This window comes from Andrographis paniculata, unplaced genomic scaffold, assembly GCF_009805555.1.
Source record: "Andrographis paniculata isolate CXL003 unplaced genomic scaffold, ASM980555v1 Contig69END, whole genome shotgun sequence".
NCBI lineage: Eukaryota > Viridiplantae > Streptophyta > Magnoliopsida > Lamiales > Acanthaceae > Andrographis > Andrographis paniculata.
The window spans coordinates 9,110,656-9,135,148 of NW_026137605.1; the positions used below are offsets into that span (position 1 = coordinate 9,110,656).

The window sequence follows — 24,493 nt, forward strand, 5'->3', positions numbered from 1 at the left end:
GTATAAATTAAAATTAATATGATTAAATAGTTTAATTAAAAAAAATTATAAATATAAAATTTTAAATATAATTAAAGTGTATAATTATATATTTTTTTAAAAAAAATGACAAATCATGTGGAACGAATAAAAATAGAAAAATTGAACAAATTAAATAAATGGAGAGAGTATTATATATAGTCCATTCTTATATTGTGTGTTGTTAACACAATACCAAATTTTATATCTCTGCTAAGTACAATAAGTTCTGCTATAATATAAACTAAGAAACAATCGTTCCGTTTACCCCGTGTATGAATTGATTTTTTGATGTGCGATACGAGAAATTATGTAAAAAAATATAAAATATATTATTTTAAATTAAATAATTTATTTATTTAAAGTTTGTATGATTTTTTAACCTTTGTATGATTTTTTTTTAAAAAAATCACAATTAAATAATTAAATAAATATTTAAATAATTAATTAATTTAAAGTTTGTATTTAAATAATTAACTAAATATTTTTTTAATATTATTTTTAAAAAAATCACAATTAAAAAATGATACTAAAGAACATAGCGATGTTGCATTGTGTTCAAATTCAATTTGACTACATGAGTATTATTAACAAAAAATCCTACTAAAGGTTAACTATGAAATAATTTATAATATGAATATAATTAATTTGATGGAAAAAAAAAATACAAATATGGTATAAATTTATATTAATATTTAATATATTTATTAGTTTGTTTGACCATTTATTTTTATATATATATATAGATATATATGGGGTAGCGAAGTTAAATAACAGTTATTGACTAACACAAGTACCCATAAGAACTGCCAAATGCTCCTAATGCTCCGAATGCTCTTGTTTGATATATCGGCTGTGTTTTTTTAGCTGAGTTGGAAAAAATTTGGTTTTAATTTAATATTAAAACAATATTTAATAATATATTTTATAAAATAAAAAAAATATATATTTTTTTGAAAATGTATAATTCAAACAAAATTCAAGAAAATTTGATTAAGGAAACAGACCAATTATTTTGAAATAATAAATTTTTAAATTAAAAAATATATTTTTATTAATAAATATAAATACTTATGATTATTAAAAAAGATGTAATGTATATAAAACAATAAATTCTTTTTTTTATTTTTTACAAATTTCAATAAACATTACCCCTGCCGTCCGCAAAATCTAAACTAATTTAAATTGGACAGAAATTTAATTAATACTATTATACTCACTTCGTTCACTTATAAAACAAGGGTGTGTTTGTTTGGGGATTAGATTAAATTTTCACTATTCATCCTATTTTTTTTCTTAAAAAACATCAAATCAAACACCTATTTTTTATTTTTTATATTATACTAAAAATCAATTTTACATTCAAAACATAACATCAACACCTATTTATATCACATCATACAACTATTCAAATTCAAAATTTTTATTATTCAAATCCTAACTCAAAATCCAAACCCCCAAACAAACACACCCTAAGCATATTTTTATTTAGAATTGTTCAGTCACAAATTAATTATTTTCTACAAATATCTCTAATTTTATAGTGAAATCCATATTTATTTTAAATAACAAACTAGGCAAAAAATAATAATAACATATTTGTGGTTTGAAAAATCTATCCGTCTCTTCCTTGATTTAAAAATTGTATTAGACTCCCGCGTATTTTAGAAAAAATTGATATAATACTCTGAAAATTGTGTAAAATTCTTTTGTGTTTTTATAAATATCGTATAAAAATTTTTAAAATGAAATTTTGTACAATATTATTTAAAATACAAAGAAGTTTTATATCATTTTGAAATTATAAAGGAGAATGATATAGGTTTTTCAAATCACAAGTGAACTATGATCAATTTAGCTTAAAATAATAATAATAATAATAATAATAATAATAATAATAAATTGATGTTTTCTATTTCATTGGAAATCCCGTTTTTCTAATAATTTGAGACGGTCATTTTGAATTCGACATATTTGAATAACCAATACAATTTTGCCTTATATTTATATTGAAAAATAATTATAGAAGCACAACAATGTATCGATTGGGATGCATTTGGATGGAAATTTACTTTAGATTCATTTTACGAATATTCAAAGAGGTGTAGTTGGATCCGGTGTTAAATTAAATAAATTATTAATTAGTGAGCTCCATAAATTGCCAATGTATTTCAACATATTAATTTAATCTTTTATAATATGTACTTCCTCCGTCCACAAACTAATGTCCTACTTTCCTATTTGAGACGTTCAAGAACTATTATCTTATGTCCTTTTTTTAAACACAAGTTTTATATTTTTACCCTCAATTCATTTATTACTTTTAATCTCTATCATACAATTAAGGACAAATTTGTTAATTCGTAACAAAAAGACAATCACCTAAAAAACCGTGCAAATATGCTTTACATTGGACGGAGGGAGTATAATATATGCTTTAACAAATTTATATGATTCCTCCATAAATTTCAGTAGGGTGTCTATGATGTCCAATAAGGCAATTGATAGTTTTTGAAACTTCCAATAAAATTCTCTTAACATCGGAAATATTGCATAATAAGTGATGTTAATATCAAATAAAATATATTAAATTAAAATTAGATTTTAAGTACGGATTAAACGTCTAGCCCAATGAACAAATAAGAAATTAAATTAAGTATTTGATCATCGATTTAAAATAGTCTCTTTATTTAATTGATAAATTGATTATAGACATTATATACAATTATAACACAATTATAACACCATTTTTTTTTTTTTATCTCATTTGCGGCAATGGTAAAAAATAATGGACTACATCCTTAACCGAGGAAATAAACTAAGTACAACCTTAGAATAATTTCTCTAGCTAAAAATAGTACGAGAAAAAGTTCAATTCGAACATTAAATTGATTACGGAAATATTAAAATATTCTATTATGCAATTTTTATGTCAAGTTTGTTAACTTATTTATTATTTTATTAAACAAGTATACAATTACAATGCAAATGTTTGATTAAAATACAATTAGTAAATTAATCTAAAATTTGACCACAATAAAAGATTAAACATATCAATTGTAGACATAAATTATTGAAATTGCATAAAATTATACATTATTTTTTAAAAAAATAAAAATACACAATATACCAAAAAAAAAAATACACCCTCCGTCCCAAACACCGTGCAACATTTCTTTTTTGATATATCCCAAACACCTTGCAATATTTCCAAAATATAATTAATTATACATAATCTCTACATCACACTTTATCCCTTCACATTATCCAAATAAAAAAATAAAATATATATTTATCTCTCCATCACATCACATAATTTCTAAATTATTATACTTAATACTACCCACCTAAAAACCCGTGCAAAAAATAAACGTTACACATTGCTTGGGAGGAAGGGAGTATAACAAAAATACACAAACTTCACTTAAAAAATTGAAGTTTGCACAATTGGGGGGACTTTGAGGGTGGGTTGGAGCCCCTCCCCCAATTTTGGGGCAATCCACTGCATTTATTAATTAATTAAAAAATTAATTTATACAGTGGGTTGAAGTTGCCCTTAGGGTGTGTTTGGGATTTTGAATAATTGTATAATTTAATATAAATAAGTGTTGGTGCGATGTTTTGAATGTAAATTTTTTTTTAGTATAATATAAAAAATAAAAAATAGGTGTTTGATTTGATGTTTTTGGGAAAAAAAAATGAGATGAATAGTAGAAATCTAATTCAATCCCCGAACAAACACACTAGTTTTTAAGTTAAGCACTACGCTCCCTTGTGAACTCATGCAAGTCTTGCATTATTAATTAATTAAAAGATTTTATGCTTCAAAGATATTAATTAATTAATTAATTATATTTTTTAAAAACTATTTTTATTAAATATGCTGTATAAAAAAATAAATTATTATTTTGTAGTACTATCAAAACACCCTTAAATTAACCGCGTGCAAACAAACCCTTTTGTTATGTAACCATAAAGAGAATAACATTTGAGACAATAATTTCTTGCCCCAAAAAGGAAATAATAATGCTTGCACACTTTATATTTATTTGCGTAATATTTTAAAAAATATAAATTTAAAATTGGAGTCATTATTATAAAAAGAAAAGGATTTAGAGTAAAACTTAAAGAATTCAGGTATGTAATAATGGCAACAATGGCTTGCAAAATACTCTGTTCATATACTAACTACTAACTTGATGTTTTAAATGTAAAATTAAATTTTAATATATTATAAAAAAAATAAGTATTTGATCCGATATTTGTTAAGAAAATTTTTTATATGAATAGCGTATAATTTTCAAAATCCTTCAAATAAACACACTCTAAATAGATATTTTTTAAGTTTTGTAGGGAATTATAAAATAAAAATATTTTATTAATTAATTAAAATGTATAGGATAATTTTGACTTTTTCTATCATTTGTACTTTATTAGTATAAATTATATATATATAATGATATATTTATAATTTATATAAAAATTAGGGTATTTTAATATTAGAGTATGAATACTTTTCTTATAGTAGAGAATTTTTTTTTGAATAAAATAAAAAAAAATAATTTTAATTTAGACGAAAGAAGTATATTAAAAGGTCGTTCGCGATGCCTTTGATTTTTAATCCTATTACTGGCTATAGGGGTGGATATATACAGTTCCATTATTTGTAAATACGTAGGTATTTAATATCTGAATCGAACCAAATAAATATTCTGAGAACTCTATTCAAATTGGAAATTTCAAGTAATTGAAAATATTTGCAATATTTGAAAATAATTTGAACCGAGTCGAATTAAAAATTTCAAATAACCTAAAATATTTACAATATTTGCAAATAATTCGAATCGAGTCAAAATTAAGAAAAGATACATTAAAAATAATTAAAATTTCAATTGAATAAAAATATTTATATACGTTACAAACTACCAAACCGAACCGAACAAATATAAAATATACAATATTTATATTCAAACCAAATTTATTCGATTAATCGAACATTCGAATCGTTTTGATTCATAATCACAATTCAATTCCACTGTTTTGTCCACCCCTAACTAGCTACAGGATTATATATATATATATAACAAGTGGGATAATTAATTTTGATGTGAAAATAATACAATTGAATATATATATATATATTTATTTAAAATAAAAAAGCAAACACATCTATAGTCGATATATAAAGTAAGTATATTGTAAGAATAAAATATATACATATAAAATTAATAAACTTTTGTAAAGAAGGCATGTTATGTCTGTGCATTATGAACTAGTTATTATAATTTACAATTATAGCTCAGCTTTATGTAACACTTATCCACTCGAGAGATATTTGTTTTAATTTATACAATTATTCAGAAAGAAAATTATTAGTGTTATTATTATTACACGTCAAGATTATTACATTATCCATCTCTATGTTCATAATATATATATTTATTTATTTATTTATTTATTTGATGACAATGTGCACGCGACACCCACGTGGATCTTATCCCATCTCCCAATTGCCGGGAATAAATCAATAAATATATATATATTTGGCACCAAACAGAATTAAGAATGGTATACATGCATATATACAAAAAACTAAATTATAAACATTTGTAAGAGTGACAAACTTGTCATTTATAGACTATTCTAGTAAGGAATCACTCAAAAATAAATAAATAAGTAAAATATATTATATATTGCTATACATAAAAATATTTATGCCAAAATATATTCAATTATTATTTTAATTATATTAATTTTGTCATTACAATATATTTTTTAATATATTTATTTTTTTATTGTCAAATTCCATATACAAAAATCAATAGAAAAGAAAAACTAAAATACCACTATATATATATAAGTGCATTTGATTTATATTTGGATTTGATAAAATGTTTTGCAACAGAATAAGACATTTTTCTTTGAAAGCATGATAATTATAGAGTAACGATGTAGAAAAGAAAAGTTGTTAAATAACCGAGCCTTAAAATTATTTTTTATAACTAAAAATTGCAAAATATTAAAGGGTTTATTTGGTTTATATATATACATATATATTGATAACGTGGTTTATAAATAACCGAGTTCGAGTCCCACTCGTCCTTATTTGCGGTATATGCATGTGCAAGTTTCGCAGACTCCACTTCCACTTGAGGGGGCGTGTTGGGGACTCCCGTTTGCGGATATATAATTAATGACTGCGTTTGCCTAACAATTCGAGCTTCAGACAAATTACACTATGACGAACTATGTGCGGCAGGTGACCTAAAAGCATCAGAGATTTAAATATTAATTTTTATGAAAATAAAATATATATTGATAATCATATTGCAAAAAAATATTTGAGCAAACAAACCCGAATGAGATGTTTTTAAAATAAATACTCCCTTTATTTTGCAAAAGTATATTCAAATTTTTTTTGATACATAAATTATAAAAATAACATTTTAATATTGTTTTTTAATTTTTGTAAGGGTAAAATTGAGATTTTCATAGGGTTAATAATACTACTCCTTCGTCCCATAAAAATGATACAATTTTTCATTTTTATCCGTACTAAAAAAGGATATTATTTTTATAATTTAATAATTATACTACGTATCTAAAATAATTAATATCCTTATAACTTTCAATATATTACACAAATGTCATTACTTTTTTATCACACAATCGAATAGGGGCAATTTTGTTTTTTTTTTTCACTATAAACCAATATAATATTAATATTAAAAGATATACGTGCAAAAAATAAATGTTACTCTTTTTGCGGGACGAAAATAATATAATTTTTGGATTAAAATAGAATAGATGTAAAAAAATTGCTGAGTGTAAAGATTCAAATAAGAATTGTATTTTTGTACTAAATATTTATATAGTATGAGTATATTTTAAATCTATAGATAAATTAAAATAATAAAGTCATCACATTTTTACAAAATAAATGGAGAAAGTAATATATTTTTTTATAAACAAAAAAATTACTTAATAAAAATTTAAAATAAATAAATGAGGACATCGGAAAAGTAAAATGGTGGATTTAAATCAACAACTTTTTGGGAACATAAGATACATGTGAATGTTATTTGTGGGTTGATGTTTATCTTCTTCCTGCTCCAACCAATTTTGAGGAATAATATTTATCTGGATGCATATTTTTAATTAATTTATCTCCATTTTTTAATTTTAAAGGATTATGATAACTACGTGTTAAAGTATTAATAATAAAAAAAATAAAATAAAATAACAATATTAATAATAAAATGCAAGTATTGTAGTCCTCAATCAAATTTATTTATAATTTAATTTCATATGGTGTTACCCATAATGTTTATATATTACTAACTTTTTTAAATGTATATTATAAATATAACTAATTTTATAGAATCAAGTTATGCCTAATTCCAATAGTCATACACAAAATTTGGTTGCAAAATTAATGAAGAAGAATGGAAGATGATAGCTACATCCCATTGGGGCAGAGCAATCGTGGCCCTCGGATCAGATGCATCCGACGGCTACGATCGTGTTTCTTGCACCACATGGTCACGTCCTCCCCACCTTAGGAACACTACGACATCATCCAATTTTGAAAAATAATTGTTGATTTTGTATTTTATATTAAAATTTAATATATATATATATATATATATACATATCGTTTTTTGATAAGTAATTGGAAAAAAAAAAAAAGGAAACACAATGGATATATCTTGTTCTACTGGCCCTACAAATTAACACAAAATTTAAATACCTTTAATTTTAGAGTTTTTTAAATAGGATTTTCATTAAAAAATACTCCCTTCGTCCCGGATAATTTGATCACGTTACCGTAGACACGGAAATTTAGGAGGGATATAATTAGTAAATAATTAAAACTGTATTAGTGAAAATAATTATCGTATAATAAAAATAATTACAGATTAAGATAAAGATAATTGATTAGTATAATTAAAATTTGAAAAAATTAAAAATTAAAATTTTAAAAATAATATTAAAGTGTATAATTATTTTCCAAAAAAAAAAAGTGACAAAATAAGTGGGACGAACTGAAATGAAAAAGTGGACATAAGAAGTGGGACGGAGGGAGTATGTACTTTGTTAAAATCATTAATTTATTAAATTCATTTAACTTCTAATCAATTTCAAGTAACCTAATATTGACTCATCCACATTCGGGATCTGATCAAACAATCGCACACCTGAGTATCACAATAATTATCAATATTATAAATTTGAAAATAAAACTTTATTTTTCTTGATTTTTTTTTAAAAAAATATTTACTATATAATTTTAATTATATACTCTCTGTCCTAAACACCGTACAATATTTGTATTCGGCACGATAATTTAGGTCAGTAGTATTAAGTATGATAATTTGAAAATTAAGTGATGAGAAATGATTATTAGATTTTTTATTTTATTTGAGTGATGTGATAGGATAACGTTAAGTATATATTAATATATATATAAATATAATTAATTATTTTTAAATTTAAAAATATTGCAGTGAATTTGAGACAAACAAAAAATAAAATATTGCACTGTATTTGAGACAGAAGGAGTATTTTTTTATATTTATATAAATATTAGATTTAACAACTTTATTATTTTAAAAAACCAATAAAAAACAAAACACAAAGAAATAAAACGCACACATCTTAGATATAAAAATTTAAAATAATTTTAAAATAGACTATTTTTTCGAGAAAGACCTTTGTCACGTTTTCATGAAATACTGATGTTACATAATATATATATATATATGTATATATATAAAATTACATCTATGAAAATCATTATACAGTAATTTTCATTTTAATTCGAGTTCAAATTTATTTATTATTTGATTGACTACTTTTCAAATTTCTAAATAAAAAAATTGTTCCAATCTTACTAAGCATATCAACCAAGAAAATGGGGGATTTTGAAGATGATATGATGACATCAGCTGCACACGCCATTGACAAGGCCAAAATAAATATACAACAAAAAAAGGAAAAAATTAAAGAAATTGATATATATAATATAAATGGATAAACTAATTTAATTAAATGACGACAATGATGTTACAATGTATGTATAAAATTAAATTTCAATTTGATCACCACTGCTGCTGTTTTTGGAACAGTCAAAATTAAGGATATGTTATATATTTTTGGATAAATTATGAATTTTATATAACAATAAAAAAAGTAATGTATTAAATGTAATAATATTAACATGGATATGATGAAGATAAAAGAAATTAAAACAAAATAATGAAGTTAAAGTAATAATTACAGTAAATATTTTAATTCATTCATTATCTTATTTTTCAATACATTTTATTATCTAGACTGATTTATTCAGATCATTATATATATATATATATTTGTCTCAATCTAAATTTTCTTTTTAATATTTTTTTTTTTGTTAAATTATTTTATTTACAATTCTATTCTTTTTTATTGTCATTTCATTACACCTAACAAATCGCACCATTTAGGGATGTCAAATTGGGCGGGTTAGCCCCGGACCCTTCCCGAATCCGATCTTAATGGAGCGTATTCAGGTCTAAAAATTTTGGTTCGGAGCAGATTGTGGATTTTGAATTTTAGACTTTGATCCAAATTGAAATATTTTAATAATTATTATAATTAATTTATTTAAAACAATTTAAACATAAAATAGAATCTTAATTTTAAGCTAGCATTTGTTTCCCCTGTAATTCTCTTTATAATCGAGATTAGTGATGATTGTCTATCACTGCCATTATTGTCAATATTTAATTATTCTTATTTTTAAAACTATAATTTTTTTTTTTCTTTTTACTTTGATGCACCTTTTTTTACTATTAAATTAATTTTCAAAAAATATATTTTATTTTTTTCTTAAAACAAAGTCGGGTTTGTCAGATTTGCCTCCGTGGAACGGATCAAAGCGAGGCGAACCGAGTCTTGAATCATAATATTTTCTAGTGGGGCGGGTCTCGAGACCAGCAGAACCGTTCGGAACACTTGCCACCCTTACATCCATTGAGTCTTAGTCTTTAAGCATTTTTCATCATAATCCAATTGGACAAATGGGTTCATTGTAAAGCCCATTAGTCATATATGGGCTTCACGTCGTCTATATAAACCCTAGGCCCATGAGAAATGCTTAATCCGAAATTCGGGCCGGGCAAACTGAATTTTCACTTCGACTGGTCGTTGGACTGAAGGAAGGCTACCGGAGATCTCGTTGCTCAGCCGCCTACAATCCGAATCCGAAACCGAAACGTCTGTTTGTAGCCAGCAGCATGTCTTCTGATTCTCAACACTCTGAATTGCAAAATGGTTCACCGGAACCGGTGCCGGCAGCAGAAGCGGTGGTGGTAGCGGCGGCCGATCCAGATCCCGACGACTCCGATTTGCAGTCGACTGAGGGTGCACAGTCCAGCGAAGTGCAAGTGGTTAATGCTGAAGTGTCGAGTTCGGTGCCGGAGGAAGAAGTTTCGAACGAAATCAGCGCTGAGGAATCAGAGGCGGTGAAGTCGACCGAAGATGGGATACGCGAATCGGAAGTGGGGAAAGAGGACGGGAATAAGACTTTTACTATGAGAGAATTGCTGAACGAATTGAAGAAAGGAGACGCCAATGGCAAAGGTGGGAAAGAGGTTGATACTCCTCACAGGTAACTTCAGTTCTCATTTGTCAAGTGACTTTACATAACCCTGTAGGATCCACAGTTTTTTGTTATGGATGTGAAGGGTCAATTATCCACATCGCTGCAGTATTTTTTTCTTTTCTGTGTGCTTATGTAGTTTTGTGACTTACTTTTTACATATCGTATAGTTAGTTGTTATCTATTAACGTGCTAATTCATTTGTCCCAATATCAATATGCACTTTGTGATGGCTGATTCTGTGAAGTCCGTCCAGCATTCTTTAGGGAGTTTGGCTATTCTTGCAATGAAATGCTACTGATGCTCTTTAATTCTTGATTAATAGTGTTTCTAGCCAACGAACCTCAGAACAACAAATTGAGCAGAATAATGCTGCTATGGACTTGATTAATAGCGTCACAGGTCTTGATGAGGAAGGTAGATCCCGTCAAAGGATTCTTACTTTTGCTGCCAGAAGGTAGTATCTTATCTTTGGTGCATTATGTAATCAAAATTTTCTTATGTGTCTGCAATTCATTTTTGTTATTATGATTTATGATAACCGAACACATATTGTGACCCAAACATTTCAATTCCATTTCCAGCTGAAACTGAAAATCCTCACCCAAACAGAGCTCCTTCTACATGCCATTGTATACACTATGATTTATAGTTCCAAATGTGATCAATATAGAATATGGTCCATAATCATGACAGTGTAAAACTTGCATTTACATAGGGAAATAGAGATTTTAATATGACTTTTGTAATTGTTATATAGCGCATCTTTTGACATTTTTTATGAAGTGCAACTATACCTTCCCATAATTTTCTTTGTGCTATCTGCCATTACCATACATGCTCTACCTGTACCACTTTTTATGGCTGTATCACATATGCCAATAGAACATGTCATTGATCTGTTGTGTTTGTGCTATTTACAAGCTTAATATTTATTTCAATTTGATTTATATTGTTGAAATCAGTCTGTCATGGTTCTGGTTTCTATTACCAAATGCTTTTCCATAGAAAGCTTTTGTTCACTGAATTTGTATTAGATTGTTGACGCATTTCAATGTTGATTTCTAGATATGCAACTGCTCTGGAGAGAAATCCAGAGGATTATGATGCATTGTACAACTGGGCACTTGTTCTTCAGGTCTGTATGTTGCAGTTTAAGTTGAAGTGTAGTAAATGTGAAATAATAGTTTCTGTTATTGGGAGTTCTTATTGTGCTTGTCCTGGTTTTTTTCCTTTATAAGTAAATGGTCAGTCAATATTTTAAAGTTGTTCTTAGTTCTTACTTCTGTGTGAGGTGTAAAGGTCATAAAGTAGGGTCTATCTTTAAAATTTGGGGGATTGGAGAGAACACAATGATCAATAAAATGTAATATTTATGTTTTAGATATTATATATTTAATGTGAATTTTCAGATGTGATCAATGAACTCTCAAGGGTTCCAGCTGGGTCAAATCTCAGTAGATTTTGTATATTCTTTGAGATATTAAGTTCAATTTATATATTCTCACAATCATAAACATATCTTATTTGATAGTCCAAAACTGCTAATTCAGGAAAGTGCTGATAATGTAAGCCCAGAATCAAGTTCTCCTTCCAAGGATTCTTTGCTTGAAGAAGCATGCAGAAAGTACGAAGAGGCTACACGACTTTGCCCCACACTTAATGATGTATGTGTCATTTCTATTTTAATGATGTTCAAGAGTTGGGATTGCGGTGTGTTCTTTCTTTTGGTTATTGAAAGTTCATATGAAGGAGTATTTTGCAAATACTTTTGATGCTTCGTAACAAAGGGGGGCCATCTCAAAGATCAATATTTTCTATGTGTGCTTTTTGTGTATGTAATGTTGATCGTGTGAACTTTTAACTTTTGCTACCAAGAACTGTGTGCATTTTATTTAGATACCATAGTTTCTAGCATATTACCCTTTTGGTGATAAATTCCAATAGATGATAAGTTAATGTACTACTTGTTCAGTTCTTATTGGTTTCTTTTTATATTCATTGCAGAAAATAGTTGTTTTATATATCAAAATGGTTACTATTAGTTATAATCCATCTTTTGGAAAAATTAGGGCTTAGGCTTACTATAACTAGGCTATTGCAATCTCTGACTGAGCCAAAATTTATAATCATCTGTAGGAATTAGTTGATTTTATATATGAAATAATTACTATTACATATAATAAATCTTTTTGAAAATATGGGGCCAGGCTTACTATAATTGGGCTATTGCAATCTCTGACCGAGCCAAAATGCGTGGACGTACAAAGGAGGCTGAGGAACTCTGGAAACAGGTAAAGTTTGATTTTTGTAGTCGTCAGAGGCCGCTTACGATTTTTATATCTTGATTGAGAATGCATTCTTGTGTTTAATGTAGTGAGCTGTGCACTAGATTTTTATCATATGTTTCTCGCTGGCATCTAGTGAGAGGAGTAGAAATTCGATTCTTTTTTTTTTAATTTTTAATTTTTATTATATGTTAGTGTCATTAAATCTTGATTGAGAATGCATTCTTGTGTTTGATGTAGTGCGCGGTGCACTGGATTTATTTTTTTTCTTCTTTCGATATGAAGGAATTATTTGTAGTTGTTGGTTTATAGATGTGTGAGCATTATATCATTGCTCTGTCAGATGGCTGTATGGATGGATTAATATAGGTCATGGCAGACAATAATTTGTCTTGATTTCTAATATTTAAACTTTTACAGTCTAGCATTTTTGGTTTATTGATTGTTTTCTTCTGTGTCTTTACCTATGTGGAGTGTGGTGAATATAGCAATCTGAAAATGGTCCTATTATGGCCGTTACATGTTTTTGTACTAAATGTGCGGATTGAAACGTCTTTTGAGCTCACAATATAGTTTTGTTCCATATTTAAAAGCATATTGTTACAATATGTGGTTAAATTATTTGTCTGATAAAAGAGAATTACCTTTTTCAGGCAACAAAGAATTATGAAAAGGCTGTCCAACTCAATTGGAACAGTCCCCAGGTAACCATTAACTTAATTAAGCTGACTTAAGTAGGCAGCCAATTCATAATGTTGTTGCAGCCGCAAATATAATTAATTGATGATTTTATTTAAATTCCAAATATTATTCTTCATTCAACATCCCCTACCTTCTAGAGACTGCCCCTGTAACATTTCTTTTTTATTTTCCTTATGTCTACTAAAACTGATGAATTCACAGGCGCTTAACAACTGGGGACTTGCTCTTCAGGTACATCCATAATTTTCATCTTAGCCAATGGTTTTCCTCATTTTGGTGGATCATGTCCTAATATGAAAACTCGAGTTTTGGTGTCCCTGTTTGTGTGTGTTGGAGTCTTATTCTTCCTTTACCTTGTGTTCAAAACCCCCATCTCTCAGGAACTCAGTGCTATTGTTCCTGCTCGTGACAAGCAGACTATTGTGAAAACTGCTATCAGCAAGGTATTGAAGCTATGTCCCCCATCGATGTTAAATTAAGAATTAGTTATAGACTAATATACTTTCTTTTCTTTCCCTGTTCACAGTTCCGTGCTGCAATACGGCTTCAGTTTGATTTCCATAGGGCCATTTACAATCTTGGAACTGTACTGGTTAGTTAACACATGCTTGCCCCATCAGTAATTTGGCGGCACGTGCCGTTTGTTAACTGAAAATGAAATTTAACATGTTAAACGACTTAGAAAACAGGGAAAGATGAATGTTGTCAAATCTGTTATCCTAAACAAGACAAATTTTGCAGTATGGACTAGCAGAAGACATATCAAGAACTGGAGGACACATGAATGGAAAGGAGGCCTCTCCAGATGAGTTATACAGCCAATCTGCTATATATATTGCTGCTGCACATGCATTGAAGCCAAATTACTCGGTAAGGGCATTACTTTTAACCCAAAGTTTTCTCTCCTATCTCGTGTTTTTTCACTTCACATCATATACACTGAAAATTTTCATTTTGATCTCTATTATAATGCTACGATTGCTCCCATTTTCTACATAACTCTTTTGTTTTTCCTAATTTTGTCGTTTCTATCAACTGCTTCAGGGAATTTCGTATCCCCTGTTCATTTTGGCATTTTTTTCATTTGCCTGAGGAAATACTTTGTTCTGTATTATTAATGTTGGACATCATGATTTCATGCAGGTTTACACCAGTGCTTTAAAACTCGTGCGATCTATGGTGAGATGCCAGCTCTTCAGCATTTTTTTTTGTTTTTAAATTTACATGTACAATGTAATTGAAATATATTTCTATTATAGTTTGGTGCTAATTTGAATGTTTTTCTGCACTGAAAACTTAGGCCATCTTATTATCTATATCAGTAATAAGGATACTAAACATTTTTTTTTCTTTTTTGTATTTACATTTAGATGATATCATGAAAAGAGGCCAGCTTTTCCATGTGTCATTAACTAAAATAGTAATATAATTATTGCAGTTTATCAATTTGAGTAGACTCAAGAAACCAATTTTGTTTTCCTTCTGTTATTTTCTATTCTCTATTTTGATTTAAAATATCTTCTCCTTTTATGTTTATTATGTTTGGTCGATCTTTTTTAATTTTTCTCACTTGTACGGAGGAAGATCAGTAACCATTAGGTTTCATTGTATCCTTTTTTTCAGTGACTTTACATTTTATAAATCTAAGGTCTAAAAAGCACTTGTATTGTCCAGCTCCCTCTTCCGTATCTAAAGGTTGGATATCTGAATGCACCGCCTGCCGGAAATCCTGTTGCGCCTCACAATGACTGGAAACGCACTCAGTTTGTGCTAAGTCACGAAGGACTTCAAGAGGTAAGCAGCAAATATCTTTGATTCTATTGAAACAAGATCGTCACCAATTACTCTTCGCTTAATCACATATCTATCAGAATCTCCGACTCAGCTTGATCAATTTACCATGGAACTCTTAAAAGCTTGAAATCCAAAATATAATATTTACTAATCCTCTTAATTCCCATTCTCACCAGGATGTTAATTCTGCTTTCTCGCAGGTTAACAGATACGAACAAAGACATTCATCCCCAAGCCTTTCGTCAAAATCAGGAGATCTCACCTCTAAACCTTCCATAACTGTCGATGTACAGAGCATCGTTTCTGTGTCAGCATGTGCTGATCTTACACTGCCTCCCGGTGCTGGCCTGTGCATCGACACAATCCACGGACCCCTTTACTTGGTAAAATGATTATGCTTCCCAAAGGCTTCTTGGTTCTATCCAACTACATGATCTGCAAACCCGAGTGTACACCACCCAATAATTCGTGCTAATTTTGCTGCTTACACACACACTGCAGGTTGCCGAATCTTGGGAGTCCCTGGACGGATGGCTCGATGCAATTCGGCTGGTCTACACCATTTACGCCCGAGGTAAGAGCGATGTTTTGGCTGGTATAATAAGTGCCTAATTTTATGTACTGTGTATATCATGAGCCGACTTCCCCGATCCATACCGCCGTTTATACCTACCTCCTTTACACCATCAAAGTTTGTTGTGCACGTAGACTTACTTGTATGGTAGTTTTGATTATTCATTCTTGTGCAACTTCCTAAATTACATTTACATATTCATCTGATGGACCATTTTTCATGACAGAACTTGTTGATTGTACAAATGCTCGATGTTATTTTTGTGTATGTAAAAATGTTTTATAATAAGTATCGTTGCTTGTGATTATTGGTGTGTGTTAGTACTTACTATTGTGTTGGCTGCATAAAAAAATTTGTTTTGCATGTCTCTCTCGCTCACTCGGAAAGGAGTAAATCATTTTAGGAGAAATCATCGATGTTACAGTGTTAGTTTGTTCGATCTTCGTTCCAATCAATATTTCTAACTACTAAAATATACAATTGAAAATATCAACAATAATGATTTAAATCTTTAAATTTAAAATAAATTGTAAATTATATGTAATAATAATTTTAATTTAGAAAATTTGTATAGGCCGGAAGGTATGATCCAGATACTTTAAAATAGAGGATTACTTATGCAAAGTGCCAAGTGTTGAATCATTTCAAAAGAAACACTTGTTAATCTAAATATGTGACTCATGGTGCAATCACATGGTGCATAGGGGATATAAAAATATAAATATATATATATATTTATAAAATAATAGTAAAATTAAAATATCCCAGATATATTAACAAACATACCCTTTATCAAATAAAAATTATTTTTAAATGAATATACTAGTTTCTAGATATCTATAAAATTGTATCAAATTTAATTGATTTCCAAAAAATGATTTTCAAAGCAATGATACGAAGGTGAGCCTTTGAAATCAATTGGGACCATTAGAAGCAATGGCCCCGACTTATCTCTAAGGGCTCTCTTGACTGAGATTAATATTTTATTTATACATATTATTATAATGATTTTATTATTTGATAAATTTTATTTTAATTTAAATATCGGGTGTCTTCTTGCACGCATTCTGCAAGTAGCGCCAATGCTTCTCCTATAAATGGCGATCGGAGAATCGAGAACCGCCAAGTCGAATTTCGCACCGCAGAGAATTTCGCCGATATGGAAGTGCCTCCGTCGGAACCCGAGGCTGAGACTACCGTCGCACCAGTTCATTGGCCGTCTTCTGCCGCGGAGTTTCTGATGGCTTTGGATTTCGACTTCGATGGAGTGTCACCGATGGATCATTTATTTGCCGGAGCAGCTTGTACTCCATCCTCTCCGCTTGTGCTGTCTTGCTTGGAGCAGCCTTTGTCTCCGTTGTGGTCTTTTTCTGATGATCATAACAATGATGGCGATGGTCCACGGTTTGCTGGCTCCTCGAGTACTCGTTCCTGTATGGCTTTTGCTTCCACATTTTGTTTGGTGGTATTCCGTATTTGTTATACTTATGGCTTTTGGAGTTCTTACAGATTTTTATTACGAATTCAAGGTTACACAATTTCTATTTGAAGAACCCTTTCTTCTTTTGGTTTTCATTTCGATATAAAACTGTATCATTGTGAATTACTACTAGATATATTGCGAGCATCCTTGAATCGATTTGGTTTGGTTTCAGTAACAGCTTTAATAGAGTTAAATAACTGTTTTAATGTTTAATTAAATTTCCCTTAGTTTGTGTTCTAACTGTTCTGAGGTTTGGTTTTGTTTGTGCTCTAACTGTTCTGAGGTTTGGTTTAGTTTGTGCTTAATTAAATTTCCGTATTAGTTTGTGCTAGTTTAATGGAATCTATTTGGTTTGGTTTAAGTAACAGAACTAATTGAAAAACTGACTGATCAATAGCTTGTAAGACGTATCTTGCATTGTAAGCATCAATTGTCTGTTAACATTGTTAATTTGTTGAATCTATTGTACTGTAATGTTTAAGTGAGAGTTTGACATATTTGGACAGATACTGGTCATCTTGACATGGTGATTGAAACTGCTTCTAGAGATGCCGACAAAAGGAAGCTCCCTTCACCTTTTACTGGCTTGATGCCTATGGCTGATAATGATGGAAATTCGATAATTATGGAGAGATTGTCTCAGGCTCTTCGAAACTTCAAAGATTCGATTAGGCAACATATTCTGGCACAGATTTGGGTCCCTGTCAAAAATGCTGGCCGGTATGTGCTCACCACATCCGGCCAACCCTTTGTTGTAGATCCTTCAAGTAATGGACTTCATCAATACAGGTTGATATCTCTGTCATATACATTTCCAATTGACGGAGAGTCTGATGGAAGTCTAGATATTGCTGGTCGTGTGTTTCGGCGAAAGTTGCCAGAATGGTCACCAAATGTGCTCTATTACTCTAGCAAAGAATTTTCACGTCTAAACCATGCAATGCATCAGAATGTTCGAGGAACCTTGGCTTTACCTGTATTTGAGTCTAGTGGGCAATCTTGTGTTGGTGTGCTTGAGTTAATAATGACCTCCCAGAAGATCAGCTACGCTCAAGAAGTCGATGAAATCTGCCGAGCACTTGAGGTTAATTTATGTTTAGTTCATTGGTTTTCTGCTCTTTAACTTCATTTCATGGTCTTAATTGTTGAACATTATAGTATTTCTTACGTTATGTTTGATATACAGTGTTTAAATTGTCTATTTTCTTTATTGTTAAGGATTTCACAGCTAATGATCTTCATGAACCTAAAAATGAATTAGTGCAAACTGAGGATGCCTGAGAATCAGCTATTGTTGCTCATGATTATTATTGGAGATGGCTTATTTTGCCTTGTTGCCCAGACAACAATCTCTGGGGTCAATTCAAGTAACTAAGACAACATACTCAGGCTTTTACTTTAGGGTGATGGAACTTGTTTTAGATCTTCTTGTCAATGTCCACGGTATTTGTGAAACTACAATGATCGTTTACCATCTTGAACAATATAGAGAAATATTTCCATTGCTTTTTCAACGCAAGAATTTAGATCCTGAAATTGTATATTAAGTCCAGATCTATTGTTGATACATTTATGATATAAAATGTTGTGCTGGACAACAATTGTCCATTAAAAACTCATTCTATTATGTTTCTATTATATTGTCCATTAACTATGTTTAATTCTTTGCAGGCAGTGAATTTGAAAAGTTCAGAGATATCGAGTCAAAACATACAGGTAAAAAGATGCATTTGTTGATTTGAATATCATTGTCAGCTTCAAGTAATTTTTCTTCCTACTCAAACTTCATCTATGTCTGTGGTATCATACTATTCTTATACAGCAGATACGCAATAAAGGTAGGCAAATTGCATTGGCTGAAATTTTGGAGATAATTACAGTGGTTTGTGAAGCGCACGCGTTACCACTAGCTCAGACTTGGGTTCCTTGCCGGCATCACTCCATTCTCGTCAATTGTGGTGATCTAAAGGAACCATGCAGTAGCTTTGATGGGAGCTGCACAGGGCAGGTCTGCCTTTCGACAACTGACGTGGCTTTTTATGTTGTTGATGCTCATATGTGGGGTTTCTGTGAGGCATGTGCAGAACATCATTTGCAGAAGGGGCAAGGTGTTGCTGGCAGAGCATTTGCTTCCCGCAACTCATGCTTCTGTCCAGATATAACTAAATTTTGTAAGATTGAATACCCGTTGGTACATTATGCAAGGATGTTTGGGTTGAGAAGCTGCTTCGCAATTTGCTTACAGAGTAACTACTCTGGAAATGACAACTATGTTCTAGAATTCTTTCTGCCGCCTAACATTGAAGGCTACAATAATCAGCGTGCCCTGTTGAACTCCATTCTGGTGACAATGAAACAACATCTTGGAAGCCTAAGGATGGCTTCTGGAGAAGATCTTGACAATGAATGGAGACCTAGAGAGATCAGTACAGTATCCATGGATGACGATCTTGATCCGGGCTCTAACTGTGCTGCTTCATTGGGTAATCAAAATGTTAAAAGGTATGATGATCAGAACACCACACTCAACTCCTTCTCAATGGTGCGAAACCTCCGCGACTCGATGGTTTTGTCCAAAAATGACCTTGATCTTGTGTGGAGGTCCATTGATGGAAAGCTTGATCAAAGACCATGTTTGGTTGCAATGCCTGCAACTAGCTCTGCTCCCATTGATGCTCAAAATAGAAGATCTGTTACTGCAGCTACTCACACGCAAAAATCACCCAAGAGAAAGGGAGGGAAGGCAGAAAAAGCTATTAGCTTGGAGGTTTTGCAGCAATACTTTTCTTACCCTATGAAGGATGCGGCGAAGATTCTTGGGGGTAAGCATACATTATTTATTACATACCTATATTTGCACATATCAAAATCTAATCATATCCTGCATAAATGTTTCTGCTTTTCAAGTTTCTGCTTCTACACTAAAGCGTACCTGTAGATGGCATGGAGTTTCTCAATGGCCCGCCCGGAACATAAATAAGGTTAACCGCTCACTTTCAAAGCTAAAGAAAGCAATCGAATCTGCACAAGGCTTTGAAGGAACGTTCAACCTGACTTCGTTTTAAGAAATGAAGAAGTTGAATATATGTATGTAGCAGAGGAACGGAGCAGATTCAGTTGCCTTGCTGTTTCAAACATCAAAACTGCGCCACTGATGTCCACTGCCGTAAAGAGAGTCTGGCGCCCACAATGGGAGCTTCCACTGTGACGAAGCCCTCGGCTTCTTCATGATTCGCCTCATGGAGAAGTTCTTCCATGCACAGATCGTCCGCACCCGCTGATTACTTTGGATTTTACAGGTGCTAGAAACACTGACGCTGTGCTCGATGTGGGCGGTGCTACGAATACGATCATCATCAGAAGGGTTTCGAGCAGGTTTTCGGGCACATGTTCAAAACTAAGCTCAGTAGTGCTGGGCTTGTTTACAAGGTAACGTTCTAAGCAATTCCTAGAGTTTGGGGGGTTGGCGGGATTTTCGTGCTTTATCGGAGGAAATGAAACGTATGAAGATGCCCTTGCCATGGAAAAATGCTTCTTTCAAGTCTTGATGCATCATCACGACCTAACGGTGAGTAGTTATTATTACTGTTCTAACAACCTTTGTTTTTTCCCTATATTTGGGTCAGTATAGTATTTAATAAGTATCATTGATGAAAGCCTTGTGGAATTGTCACGTGCCAAACACTCTGGATATACACCCTCTTGGTGGCTTTGTCCTCTGCTAAGTTTTTATACTTTTGCCCCTTGCAGTTTCTGAAACTCAGCCATGGCGTCCTTCTCACACTCCCTCTGCATCCCTTCTTCTTCTTCCGCTGTTTCTTCAATGTCCGCTCTCAGGAAATCCTTCTTACCTGCTGCTGGTAATTGTCCCAGCCCCAATTTCAAATCCCATTCATTCTCATTCCCCCAAACCCTAAATCTCAACCCCAAATCCCTAATTCCCCCTCCGCCGTGCTCCGCCGCCGTCGCCGCCGCTGCCTCGTCAAATTCGCTTAAATCTCGCCTCCAGAACGGCGAAACTCTGTATGGAATCTTCCTCCTGTCGTTTTCCCCAACAATCGCCGAGATTTCGGGGTTCGCCGGCTACGACTTCGCCGTTGTCGACATGGAGCACGGCCACGGAGGGATCTCCGACGCCTTGCCCTGTCTCCGCGCCCTCGCCGCCACCAACACCGCCGCCATCCTCCGCCTCCCGGAGTCCTCCGCCGCCTGGGCTAAGAAGGCCCTGGACATCGGCCCGCAGGGCATCATGTTTCCGATGATCGACAGCCCTAAGTCCGCCCGGAAAGCCGTGTCGTACTGCCGGTACCCGCCGGCCGGCGTCCGAGGGGCGGCGCACCCGATCGTCCGCGCGTCGAACTACGGCATCAACGAAGGGTACTTAACGAGCTACGAAGAAGAGCTGCTGATCATGTGCCAGGTGGAGTCGGAGGAGGCGGTGGAGAAGATCGACGAGATCTCGGCCGTTGATGGGGTGGACTGCGTGCAAATGGGGCCGTTGGATCTGAGCGGGAGCATGGGGTACCTTTGGGATCCTGGGCACAAGAAGGTTAAGGAGGTCCTGCGGAAGGCAGAGAAGGCGGTTCTGAAAGGCGGCCGCGCGTATCTGTCGGGATTCGCGATGCCGCACGACGCGCCGCCGGAGATGCGGCGGAGGGGGTACCACATGGTGGCCGGAGCCACCGATATGGGGCTGTACAGGAGTGCTGTGGTGGAGGATGTTAAGAAGTTTAAAATGAGCTCGGTTGATGATGAAGATGATGATGAGGAGGCTGTAAAGGGCATCGGAAAAGTTGCAGAGGAAAAATATTGGAGTGAGTGAATGAGTTAGTGAGTGAGAATGAATTGCTTTTTTAACTAAAATATTTATCCATTCCCCCTTGTTCTTGAGCAGAAGAAAATATTGAGGACTAATTTTATAGAATAAATCAAATGCTCCCCTGAAATCTCCGGCCGGAAGTTACGCCGATGATGGCCCCTTCGCCGGACGGCGATGCTCCGGCTCCTTGTGCCGCCGGCGGTCGGAATTCCTTCTCTCTTTCTGCTGCTATCTCTGATCTGATCTGCTTCTGATATTTAATTAGTTTTTTCTTTTTGAAGTTCTTATGGTATACGCATATTTCTTTTTCTTTCTTTTAACCTCCATTTATTTGTTGTCATTATATTTTAAGCTCTTGATTGGTCAAAAGTTTAAAATGAAAAATGAAACTTCCATTAAAATTTGTCCTTTTCTCTTTGGCGTATGATCAGATCAAACAAGCCATTATTGTTTTACATTACCCATCCATCATGAGGGCCGACCCAAGACAATAATAATAATTACAACTTGTTCAATCCCCTTTGCCTCTTAGCCCTTCTCTCCTCTTTTCTCCTCTCACCGTCGCGACCCTTTCCAACTCTCAGAAGCCCCACGTCACGATTATCAGGTGATCTCTCTCTCTCTCTCTCTCTCTCTCTCTCTTTCTTTTTTTGTTTCTTTCTCTCTCTACTCTACAGAAGGGTGGTTCGATTTCTTGCGGAAATAATTGATCAGGGAGAGAGGCATGGATGATCCTCCATTTTTAGTTACTTCTACTTAAATAGAGGTCTCTTTCCAAACCCTTTTCTACAGATTCTCTGCTTTCGTTTTGGGTTTTTGATTTCTGTCTCTTTTCTTGAAAAATATTTCGGAGGCATTGACCTACTTGACTTGTTCTTCTTCTTCTTGGATTTGGGGATAAAACAAATCGAGATTCGAGACTGACTGACGATTTAAAAGCCCTGTTTTTTGTTAATTATTGAAAGAAAGTGAAGTGAGGTCCCAATTCTGATCATCATCGAATATGAATATGGCTGCTGCTGATAATAATCATACTAATAATATTATGGCGATAAGGGTTTACAGTTGCTGCAATTGCAGAACTCATGTCGCTCTTCATGACGACATTATTTCGAAAGCATTTCAGGCAAGAATCTTTTGCACTTTCTCTAATATTTTCTTTTGTTGATCCAATTTCGATTATTTAAGTAAATTAATTTGATATTGTAGGGTCGACACGGGCGTGCTTTCCTGTTCTCCCATGCAATGAACATCAATTTGGGGAATAGAGAAGACCGGCAGCTGATGACGGGGCTCCATACGGTGGCCGATATCTACTGCAGCGACTGCAACGCTGTTTTGGGATGGAAGTATTTGAGGGCCTACGAAGACTCGCAGAAGTATAAGGAAGGGAAGTTTATACTCGAGAAGTTGAAGATCATCAACACCGAGGATTGATCGATCCATTGAAATTGTAATTCATTGTTCGTTCTTGTGCATATATGCATTTTGATTTCTTTGCGATGGATAATTCAATAAATGCAGCGGATGAAGTTGTTCTTGATTATTGTATTCATATATTGTTATTATGTTCATCTTGTGTTTTCTCTTTTTGTAGTTTTGTTATTTTTCTGTATCAGTAAAATATTAAGCTAAATTTTAGGATAATAAAACTAGATTGAAAATAAATACATAGGACTTATCATTTAAATTGGAAACATACACTTATGTGGCTTATCTAGATATTATCTCCTACTGAAGAAATTGAAACCCGACACTCGAAGGCAAAACAGTTGGAATTGGAGGGCTTTGAACCGAAGAAAAAACTCACCTTAATGAACACGGAGTAAACTAATTCGGGAGATACGGTGAAGAAGATAAAAGTTTATTGCAACAGAGAACATAGCAATATATATTTATCGATCATGGACAAAATAGTTGAGATGGGCCAAAACACAACCACCATACAACTTAAAGTTTTCATGAATCAAAGTGGAGTTTGAATTTGATTAAAATATTTGAACATGCGTAATTAGTGAAATTTCACTCTTTTACGGTCATTCAAAGCAGTAAAATTTAAAAGTTTATAAAAGTATATGTGGAAACTTTCAAACGAAAGGTGTCGTGGTGTAGTTGGTTATCACGTCAGTCTAACACACTGAAGGTCTCCGGTTCGAGTCCGGGCGACGCCATT

At 32.3% G+C, this 24,493-nt stretch overlaps 3 protein-coding genes and 1 non-coding gene across 7 annotated transcripts; all 4 read left to right on the forward strand.

Moving 5' to 3' along the window:
* The first annotated feature begins 10,164 nt into the window (after positions 1-10,164).
* LOC127264182 (protein HLB1-like) lies at positions 10,165-20,573 on the forward strand. 4 transcript variants are annotated; one of them, XM_051293624.1, is made up of 18 exons: positions 10,165-10,669; positions 10,986-11,117; positions 11,729-11,798; positions 12,214-12,327; positions 12,871-12,954; positions 13,602-13,652; positions 13,852-13,881; positions 14,031-14,093; positions 14,177-14,242; positions 14,392-14,520; positions 14,794-14,829; positions 15,325-15,444; positions 15,645-15,827; positions 15,946-16,018; positions 18,008-18,585; positions 19,173-19,217; positions 19,324-20,323; positions 20,409-20,573. In XM_051293624.1, the coding sequence occupies exons 1-18, from the start codon at positions 10,296-10,298 to the stop codon at positions 20,564-20,566; spliced, it is 3,306 nt and encodes a 1,101-aa protein (XP_051149581.1). In that variant the 5' UTR covers positions 10,165-10,295; the 3' UTR covers positions 20,567-20,573. The 4 variants fall into 4 exon arrangements, with proteins under 4 accessions (XP_051149581.1, XP_051149583.1, XP_051149582.1 ...); XM_051293626.1 differs by having other exon boundaries at positions 20,440-20,573; XM_051293625.1 differs by having other exon boundaries at positions 19,327-20,323.
* Positions 20,574-20,938: 365 nt separating this feature from the next.
* Positions 20,939-22,330, forward strand: LOC127264184 (uncharacterized). Its single transcript, XM_051293628.1, has 2 exons — positions 20,939-21,069; positions 21,252-22,330. The coding sequence occupies exon 2, from the start codon at positions 21,268-21,270 to the stop codon at positions 22,321-22,323; it is 1,056 nt and encodes a 351-aa protein (XP_051149585.1). The 5' UTR covers positions 20,939-21,069; positions 21,252-21,267; the 3' UTR covers positions 22,324-22,330.
* Positions 22,331-23,298: 968 nt separating this feature from the next.
* On the forward strand, positions 23,299-23,871 carry LOC127264185 (protein yippee-like At4g27745). Its single transcript, XM_051293630.1, has 2 exons — positions 23,299-23,446; positions 23,530-23,871. The coding sequence occupies exons 1-2, from the start codon at positions 23,324-23,326 to the stop codon at positions 23,755-23,757; spliced, it is 351 nt and encodes a 116-aa protein (XP_051149587.1). The 5' UTR covers positions 23,299-23,323; the 3' UTR covers positions 23,758-23,871.
* Positions 23,872-24,417: 546 nt separating this feature from the next.
* TRNAV-AAC (transfer RNA valine (anticodon AAC)) lies at positions 24,418-24,491 on the forward strand. The gene has a single exon. It is a non-coding gene; the product is annotated as a tRNA-Val (tRNA).
* The last annotated feature ends 2 nt before the right edge of the window (positions 24,492-24,493 follow it).